At 29.5% G+C, this 10465-nt stretch overlaps 2 protein-coding genes across 5 annotated transcripts; both read right to left on the reverse strand.

Moving 5' to 3' along the window:
* Nucleotides 1-682: 682 nt before the first annotated feature.
* LOC114127020 (repetitive organellar protein) lies at nt 683-5592 on the reverse strand. Of its 4 annotated transcripts, none has more exons than XM_050200631.1 (7): nt 5369-5592; nt 5220-5248; nt 4940-5153; nt 4367-4528; nt 4219-4303; nt 3058-3515; nt 683-2943 (listed from the first exon to the last, which is right to left on the reverse strand). In XM_050200631.1, the coding sequence occupies exons 3-7, from the start codon at nt 5039-5041 to the stop codon at nt 1825-1827; spliced, it is 1926 nt and encodes a 641-aa protein (XP_050056588.1). In that variant the 5' UTR covers nt 5042-5153; nt 5220-5248; nt 5369-5592; the 3' UTR covers nt 683-1824. The 4 variants fall into 4 exon arrangements, with proteins under 4 accessions (XP_050056588.1, XP_050056587.1, XP_050056589.1 ...); XM_050200630.1 differs by having other exon boundaries at nt 4940-5126; nt 5198-5248; XM_050200632.1 differs by lacking the exon at nt 4940-5153 and having other exon boundaries at nt 5198-5248.
* Nucleotides 5593-6283: 691 nt separating this feature from the next.
* On the reverse strand, nt 6284-9763 carry LOC114127005 (zinc finger protein 471-like). Its single transcript, XM_027991083.2, has 5 exons — nt 9470-9763; nt 9100-9393; nt 8760-9041; nt 8367-8588; nt 6284-8283 (listed from the first exon to the last, which is right to left on the reverse strand). The coding sequence occupies exons 1-5, from the start codon at nt 9593-9595 to the stop codon at nt 7006-7008; spliced, it is 2202 nt and encodes a 733-aa protein (XP_027846884.2). The 5' UTR covers nt 9596-9763; the 3' UTR covers nt 6284-7005.
* Nucleotides 9764-10465: the final 702 nt, after the last annotated feature.

Consider the following 10465-nt stretch of genomic DNA (forward strand, 5'->3'; position numbering starts at 1 on the left):
ATTATTGAAGGAGTATACATTAACACGTTTTCACAAAAGGGACGAAATAATTGTTAAAGTTGCTTATAAAAGTTTAGTGTAATAATTGTATTATTATTATAAAATAAAAATACAAGTGATGACTAATTGTTTCTTTGTTATAGTTTCCGCATATTATAATATTCTAGTTTTAAGTGTAATCGTCGGTGTATAGAATGTGTAATGCGAGCGGAATCGCTTTTCCTTTGGTGACCTTTTAAAAATATTTCATTTTTACAACAAAAAACCTAGGTACTCATCCCCTTCTGCTGTAGTCTAAAATCAATAAATTAATATACATACACACAATATTGTTATACGTTGTCAACGGTTAACCCATCGTCCAATATTTGTTTTGTATTTTTTAAATTGATTTTTGTTTGTACATTTCATTGTATTATTCTCTAAAATTCCTAAATAATTATAGGTCCGACTGACATGACATGAAAGAAACGTGTGTAATTGTGTTCAGTTAACCTTAAAATAACAAAATACATAAGTTATTTAATTGATAGAACTATTAGCAATTTAATGGCCTTAGTATTTTTTTCAAACACTAATAACAATTGATAATTAAAATAAAACTAAAGATTGAATTAATGGTAAAAAATTGGAAGAACATTAGGATAGGTCTAAGAAAAATAAAATTTAACAGTACAACATATTAGATGATTTGCTTTTATTAAAAAAAAAAAAGCAAATCAAAAACTAAAATCACTATTACTTCATGGATTTATAATACTGGAATTTGAGATGAGCGACAAGCTTAATAAAAAAAAACTTAAAAGTTAAACAACTAAAAATTCTAAATGCTTATATGTACGGATTATGGATATTTATTTATTTAATGAGCATGTATTGATTATATATGATATTATATTCTAGTTGTGATTATTGGTTTGAAAAAAAAACTAGTAAATATTTTTAAAACACAATATTGTTATTTACAGTGAATAGTAATTATTTTTATAATTATAGAATTAAGAATTATAAATATTCAATAATTAATATAAAAAAATAGATTAATGGACATACTAAAATATTAGTTAGTCAAATTAATATCAAAAGGTGTTTTGAGAGTATACTTAAGGTAGGTTCAAATACTAAATTATTATATTTAAGTGAATAATAAATATTTTATCAATATTAATACAATTTTAAACATCACAGTAATTTAAGCAACAAATTGTGCTTTATAGTTTAGATTAATGATTATTATTAATTAATTATAAAAGTCTAGGTACCTATTAATTATTGTATTTATTGCTATATATTTAATATTTTAATATGAGCTGGATTAATTCCAATTATTTGATTAATAATACTATAAAATACTAATTCAGCAATAAATATAAAAAAAGTCAGCAAACTGTATTCTTGATAAAGGTATTAAGAATTTGAATATAAAACATTACAATACCTACATAATAATATTATATTAAGAACTCTTAACTTAATATTATTTAAATATTTGATTACATATTGAAACAGAATATAAAACTACTGTTATTAATTTTTTTTTTTGTTTGTTTGTTTTTGTTTTTTTTTTTTATTTTTTATATTTAAACATATTGAATGGACAAATAATTTTATTATTTTCATGTTTTAAGGTATACTAGAGAATGATCAATTTTTCTAAAATGTATAAGCATTCATCTGAGATACCAATTGTAACTTTTCTTTTTATATTATTAAATCAAATAAATATTATTTTTACACTTAAATCAATTTATAGTTTATGTTAAATGAATACTTATTTTGTTTTAAAATAATTTCAACTTTTCAAAACAGAAAACCTAATCTTTTTTAGTCTTTTTCAACTTCTTCATTGGCCGCTTCGACCACTAATTTGTGATTTGATTCAATATTAGTTTCAACATTATCTGAGCTAGTGGATTCACAAATAACATCGGCAATTTTATTTATTTGTTTTGTATCATCTGCATCCACAGCTTTTCCAATAGCTGATTCCATATAATAATTATCAATTAATGATTGTTTTCGGTTGTTTCGATCAATGATTTTTTCTACATTACTATTGTTTACTGAATATTCATTAACCATAGTTTTGATTTTAGCATTTCTATGTGAATATTCATCAATTATTGTTTCTAATTTGAGATTTCCTTTAGCATATTCACCAATAACTGATTGAATATCAATATTATTTTGAGAATATTCACCAATCAATGTCATTATATCAGAATTCCTTTTTGCATATTCTTTAACTATCGCATTAAGATCTACATTCTTTTTTGCATTTTGGTTGATCATTGAATCAAAGTCAGTACTTTTTTCATTATCTTTATCAATATCAGTTTCCTCTTCATTATTTGTTTCATTTTGTTTAACAATACCATTATCAACGCCATTGTAATCCACTGAGTAATTATCAATAGCCAATTCAATATCAGAATTTTTCTGTGCACATTTATTCATAGCATTTTCCATGTCATCATTTCTCTTAGAACATTTATTTATTTCATCTTCCAAATCATTGTTTTTTTTAGAATACTCATTGATAGTTAACTCTAAATCTGAATTTTTCTGTGTATATTCACTTAATACTTTTTCAAAATCTGTACTTTTTTGTGAGTCATCATCAGTTGATTCTTGGGTGTTATTTGTGTTTGTATGTGCATTTGAACTATTAGGATTGTCTCTGTTTATTTTAGTTGTATCAACCTCTTGTAAATTATTTGTCTCTTTCAATTTAACATCAGTATTTTTAATAGTTTTATAATCTTCTAATGACTCTTTATCGGTTATATCAGAATTTTTTTCTTGTGTATTAACATTTGATTGTTCTCCATCATTTTTGAAATAAACATTTTGTAATTTTTCTTCCAATTTTGATTTTATTGTTTCTTCAGATTTAATCTTTTCAGTTTCGGCAGCTTTCAATTTTGCCCTATCTGCCAACATCTATATAAAAAAAAAGTTATTTACCTAATTAAAATTACATATACACAATTTTCAAATGTTATAATTTTTATTATTATTGATAAATTATTGTTAATTAGTCAAGATTTATTTTACTTTTTGTTGATGTAGAAGCATACGACGTCTCATATTTGTACACAACTTGCTAGTTTTAACTACATCTTTAACATCTTCTCTTTGTTCATAACGTTCATTCCAACTCTTGTTGTCATTGTTTTTTTCTTCGATTTTTTCTCCAATTATTTCATTTTTAATAGCTTCTTCAATTTGTGTATTGTTATCATTTTGATTAGGACCAAGTAAGGCACGTATAGCCTTTGCTTTCATTTCTAATTCTAAAATCTCTAACAATGTTTTTCCTTCTTTTTCTTTTGATTTCTCTAGTTCAGTCTCACTATCTGTTTCATTTTTTTTCTTTTTTGATAATTTTGTTCGTTTTTCTTTATGATGTCTTTTTTGGCCAATTTCATCTTTTTTTTCTGTTTCTAATTTATTTGGTTTCTTATTACCATCAACAGAGTCATCAGAGTCTGATGAAGAATTCATTTCTTTGCCTAAAATAAATATTATATTATATAATAAATATCATTTAAATTATATATAATATACAAAAAAATCAAAACAATGAATTTTATATTACCTGTTATGTTTTAATAAGATTTAGGTTTTGGAAAAAATTCAATTTAATAAATTTTAAATTCCCATGATTCACGAGGAACAGAAAATTCTTAAATAAAAAGCCTAATTCAAAAATGTTCATTCAAGACTCAAAACATTGAAAGAGTTCAGTGCTTATGGCATAATCCTGCCACACAAGACATATTCTTATTAGATAACAACGCTTACTTACTTACACACTAAGTTTACCTTACATATTATTTAATTTTATACTTTATGTTATTAATTAGAATATACTATTTTTTCACTTAATCTTGAATTATTAATATTATGTATTACTATAGCTGATACAGCTAATGTTGTTAGCCCATACATTTTTTATATTTTATAACTTATTCAGCAAACATTATATTATTGACATATAGCCACAAGTTCATACAAAAATCATTATTTTTCACATTTCCAATTTTTTTTCTCGTAAAAACCTTATATAGACTATCAATAGCGCTTATCTTTGAACAACCTTTCATTTATATATATATATATAAATTAATATTTACTAAAATTATCAAAATTGTAATAACATGCTAAATGTGTTAAACGTCAGTATAGAAGTTAAATGCATATTAAATAGTTTACCTTCCAATGTAGCCAACACTCGCTTCTTTGACATGCACAATAACTGAATTAAACAATCTGCTTTTAGTTCTTCAAATGTCATATCCTAAGAAGAACTAAGTTGTATAAAACTTTCAATATTATAAAAGTTATTTAAGTAATACCATACCTTAAGTTCTGGTGGAATAAGTCGAGCGAGACGTTTACCACGTACAACAGAAAACAATTGATGAATTAATTGTTCAGGGTCATTGGCATAATGACTGAGAGGAAATAAGTCAGCAGGCGATAAGCTCATTGACTCCTCATCGGTACTAGAGTCATTACCCAACTAAACACAATGCAATTGAAATATGTAGGTACAATTCAAAAGATATTTTACATTTTAATTTTAGTTAGAAATCTTATTTACATTATGAATTATTCATATTTTTGCTGATATAGGTTGGTACATAATATATATTGATCATATTTTTTAATTATATTTGAATATTATAAATGTACTGCTTTAGAAAGCAAAATTTGAATAATATTTAGGTACCTAGCATTTTTTTTATCTTAATAAAATTATCTGTTAAAAATATTATTGTATTGGTATAACAATTGCATTTCATTGCAACTATTTTACAACAAAAACATTTTTGAACAGTAAAATTATTTGTTAAAAAGAATAGGTAAAACATATTAAACACTAATAAACACAATAGACAGATTAAAAATAATATTAAAATATTCTAATTACGATAACTAATGGGTTGTTTACATCGTTTTTGATCGCTCTATATAGATTGGCTTTTTTCCGTTGATCGTTCAGATGAAAATCAATGGTCCTCTTCATGGCCATGTCTGAGAAATGGTGTTCATAGGTAATAATAATAATTGCTCGTTACCTAAGTACGACGCCGAAACAACTTTTGAGTGTAATACCACTGCGACCGTCAAACACGGGAAATTAACTAATAAGAGAGAAGAAACACTTTGTAAGTAGACGAGTACTTACACTATTACGTGGTTATTCTTACGGTGTGATCTTTGTTTTTGTAATTTTTAACTGAAACGAAAATGACGAATAATGGTTGTAATAAACGGTGTAATTCATTAAATTTAAAGTCACGAAGACTAGAATAAGAATAGTAGGAGACCAAACTCCATTAATGCAGTTTAACTTAACTGAAAAAGCGAAAACATTTTAACACTTAAGAACAGTGAAAACTGGAAAACTAAAAAGTCCGAACCGAAAAAAGTCGCATGCAGATTGCGCTACAGTCGCATCAGTTACTCCCTGAGTATTGGAATTCTATTATACCTAAATATGTTTTTACTGATTTTTTCGAAAACGACGAAAACATTAACTTTTTAAAAAATTTAATTTATTTTTTAATAATAATAATGAATACCTACTTTTGACAATTCGTTATCACTTGACAGTTATCAGTGATTACCATTTACTGGTAAAAATTTATGTCATTTACAATCATGACAAAAAAAAAAAACATTTGTCATGTTTACAATGATTGAACTCGTTACTCGACCTAACTCATGAGACTACGCAATCATTTTTGTTGTACCTGCAATAATAAAAATAGTATACGAACAATTATTTTTATTTTTTAATATTAATAAAATATATTTAATATAATTATAACTTAAAATGTCGATGATTGGGAATAACCCTTGGGCTTGGCCAATTTTTCAGATATCGATTGTGATTTGTGTTGTGGATAGGCTTCTAAAACTATTGAGCGGGATTATTTTTTTAGTACTTACGAGTTTGTGATCAATAGTTCTCCACCATGAACGGTGGTGATAAAAATGGCTTTTTCAATTATCCATATTTTGAAATCACCCATTTTATCACATTTATTTATTTTACATTAAATAATACATACCTAAACATAATATATGTAAATGTTTTTTTAAAAATTAATTTGCAAAATAAACATACCTAAATTCTCCGTCACTAAAAAACTAGGATAGATACACCAAAAAAGATATTAAATAAATATATTATCAAGTATAAAGTTGAATTGAAGAGCATTTAGTAACACTTAATGGATCAAGATCATTATAAATTATTAACAAAACATTAAAAAGTTAATTGAATTTGATATTTTTATTTATAAATTACACATCTAATCTAACATAGGTACACATGAATATGAATAATATCATTATTATAGTAACATTAATATCAATGATTATGTTTACATAATTTGGTAGCCCATGTGAAAACTGCAGAACAGTACACTACCCTCATAGACAAAGATTCATCTGTTAAATGTGTCACTACTAGTCACTAGAGTAGATGATAAATATTAAATATTATATAAAACTAACATCATATAAAACTATGGCCATAAATATAGGCAGAAATAATACATATGTATAAAATATATTTAAATCTATGTATCAAAAAAATATTAACTCTTCATAATAAAATTGAATTGGAGTTTCATCTAATATTCAGTACCACACAATTTGAATATTGAAGTATTACTACTATTGACATAATTCTTTAGTAATTTGAATGCAGTCAGCAAGTAATATTATTTTATAAATATTAGGTTTATGTCATACTATAAACACTTCTTATAATAGTAACAATAATAGTCCAAGTTTGGTAGGAAGAATGAATGTTGCTTATGTGTAATACAAGCACCTAATGAGTGAATAATGAAAAAAATAATACTAATGTTAACTCGGAATGTTTGCACACACGGCCAAGGCAAAACGCAGCTAGACACGATTTATTGTCATCGCAGTAGTCTTACACAGACTCATAATTTACAAGTCCACTCTGAGCAGTTTTTAACTGGGCGTCCAACTGGTGGGTAAACCACAACCGTCGGGAAACGATGGTACACCGCTGCTACCGTTGGCTCCAACATCAGATCGATAAGACGGGTCTAAGGATGCGCTGTCTTCGGCGGTTAATCGCAAAGAGGCGGACGGCAACGGATCCGTCGCGGTCTCTACTCCGCTGCAGACAACGTTACCCGCCACATCAGCGTTGCCGTTGACATGGTCGTCACCACCATCACCGCCGCCGTCGCCGACAGTGGCCGCCGAACACTTGTGATTCTTCATGCTCTTGTAGAACGAAAACGTCCTCAAGCACTCGGTGCACGTGTACCGTTTCTCGCCGGTGTGCGTCCTGATGTGCTCGGACAGCCCGTCTCGCCGAGCGAACGCCTTGGCGCACAGATGGCACTGGAACGGTTTTTCGCCCGAGTGGGTTCGCGAGTGCTGGACCAGCTGGTACCGAGCCAGGAAAGCCTTGTTGCACACCTCGCACACGTAGTCCTTGGACGCGAAGTGGATCTTCTGGTGGTCGACCAGCCGCACCTTGATCTTGAACGTCTTGCCGCACACGTCGCACACGAACGGCTTGTCCGAGTTGTGCGTCTGCCTGTGTATGTATATGGAACTGTGGCTGGAACCGGTGTAACCGCACACGTTGCACTTGAACAGCGCCTCTTGCTGGTGGGTGCGCTTGTGCGACGTGAGCCCCAGTTTGGACGCGTACGAGTTGCCGCACAGGTCGCACACGAACGGCTTCTCGCCGGTGTGTATGCGCATGTGGGACACCAGTGCCGCGTTGCTGGCCGTCGTCAGGCCGCAGTGCGAGCACGCGAACACGCCGCTGTGCTTGCGCATGTGCGTGCGCAACGTGTGCTTGGACTTGCACCGCACGTTGCACACGTCGCAGCTGAACGCCTTCTCCGCGTGGAACGCGTTCTGGTGGATCTGCAGCCGGCTGTCCGTCAGGAACAGTTTGCCGCACGTGGGGCAGCTGAACTCTTTGGGCATGTCGTCGTGGGCGGTACGGTCGTGATTGAACAGGTCGCAGAACCGGGAATAGGCCACGTCGCAGAATTCGCACGCGTACGTCTTCGACTGGAACCGCCTGTAGTGCTCGCGATACTTTGCTCGCTTGTCCTCGAGCGTCTTGAGCTTTTTAATTTTACGTTTGGTGGTGATCGCGTACTTGTTATCCTTGTACTCGTCACCAACAGTGTCGTTGTCCATGGTTTTGCCGCACAATTCCTCCTCTTGTCTGACAGTGGTCGACGCGTCGGAACATTCCTAAACGAAACGCATCGATTAAATGTTAAAATCGGACGCTTAAGAAAACGCACAAGGTTTTGGAAAATTAAAATAATAAATACTTTTTTTGATTCGTTAACAATGACAGATGCTGCGTGATGTTCAGTCGATGCGTGCAAGTAAAGGCTGTACGTATCGAGAAATCCCACTTGACAAAATGAACACAAATGAGGCATAAGGTCTTTTTTCAATGCATGGTTTCTGAGATGACGGTAAAGGCTGGTCGACCGACTAAATTTACAAGTACATAGTCCACAGCCAATTGTACAGTCTTTGACTTTATCCTGACAACATGGTACATACATTTACATTTTTAAGTAATATATTTTATACATTTTGACATTAGGGCTACAATCTATAAATAAGATTGTTCATTTTTTTTATCTAATAAAACTTCATAAATTTTACCTAACTTTCTAATAAACATATATATACATATTTTAAGTTATCTATACCTGTATTTGAATGGATCCATGAATATCTTGTTCAGCAGTCAAATGATTTTGATAAATTGTATAATTACAATATCCTTTATTGCAAATTAAACAATAGTGTGGGGTATTATTCTCTTCTAATTTATGGGAATCTATTAAGTGGTTGTATAATGTTTCTTTTTCAGTGAAATCTATAGAACACATTCCACACTCGTAACGTTTTTTCTTATTAGATGTTTTAGTATTTGCCACTTCAAAAGCTTTTACTTCTTTTTTAACAGCTCTTGAGTAGACTTTCCGTGTCTGAAAAAATTAATCATTATGAAAACCATGAAATAATAATTGGCAGCAACCGCATTACTATTGGTGAAATGGATGACTTAGATTTTGATGAATCATTATCAGAGTCTTGATTGTTAAATTCATTATTTAACATACTATCATGATTATTTTCTTGTTCATTTATTTCTAATTGATCTTCATGCTTAATAGAATTATCTACAGTCATATTTAATTTCTCTTCTTCCAACTGCTTGATGCAATTTTGAATACATTCATTTGAAGAGATACATTTTTGTTTGAATTCTTCCCAATTCTCTAAACTACTCAGACAATTAACGCACATATGGGCTGGCCCCAGATCACATTGCTGTATCTATGATTGAGAATATTTAATTAATTAAATTTATTTTATTGCAAATAGTTTATAGTGCTATACTATATTTACTTACTACTATTCCCACACATGACTCGATGCGGTAAGAAAAATCGCAATCAAAAATTGAACGTAGTTCAGGCCCTTTATGCAGGCAAAGCCTACAGAGTACATTAAAGTCTAAGTCAAATTTGTTTTTCATTTTTAAAAATCGATCAAAAACATAAATCGCGACTTTTCAAAAGATAAATGTCATTATTTTTTATAGTTAAATAGAACGTTTTAAAGTTTAGCGGTAAAATATAGTGTAAATTAAAAATAATTATAGTAATTATGAAAAATAGTAAGTTACTTCGTTGTGTTATCATTTACAGTATTTGTTTATTTACTCATATAGTGATAATTTTTTTAGAAGACGACGACGATGGATAAACCGACGATTGGGACACTATACCAGTAACATGGTTTGAAACTCTTTCAGATCAGCAGTTGTCCAAAAATGATAAGGAGCCGACTACTGATAACAGTTCGAAAATCAAAAAGCGTTGCCAACCATTAGATACAATATTCGGTATAGACATATAAATATGTATATATAATATAATACAAGTGTAGACACTGTAAACAACATAGTTAAAAGCCTTTAAAAGTTAAATTAGTTAAATTAAATCAAATTCTTTTGAAAAGAAAAAACTATATTATTTATTATTTTAAAAAGCTTTCAAAAAATAATAAAAATATTTATATTTAGATAAGTATTTTCAAATTATTAAATAGGTAAACATTAAATATTTAAATATCAAAATATTTAAAAAATATTGTTTCAATATATACCTATTTTTAATTTATTATAATGTATAGAATTATATATATATATTTAATATATTATTATAAGAATAGCAATACGCACACCTTTGGTTATTAGACATTTAGATATGGTTCCATGGGCCATGGGTACAATTTAAGATCTTAAATACCTGTCTTAAATCGTGTTCATGGGTAATAAATTCTGATAATTTCTTAATTTATAAATTAATAATAGCAAAATGAAATAATATAATATTACCATAAT

This window comes from Aphis gossypii, chromosome 2, assembly GCF_020184175.1.
Source record: "Aphis gossypii isolate Hap1 chromosome 2, ASM2018417v2, whole genome shotgun sequence".
NCBI classification, from domain to species: Eukaryota; Metazoa; Arthropoda; class Insecta; order Hemiptera; family Aphididae; genus Aphis; species Aphis gossypii.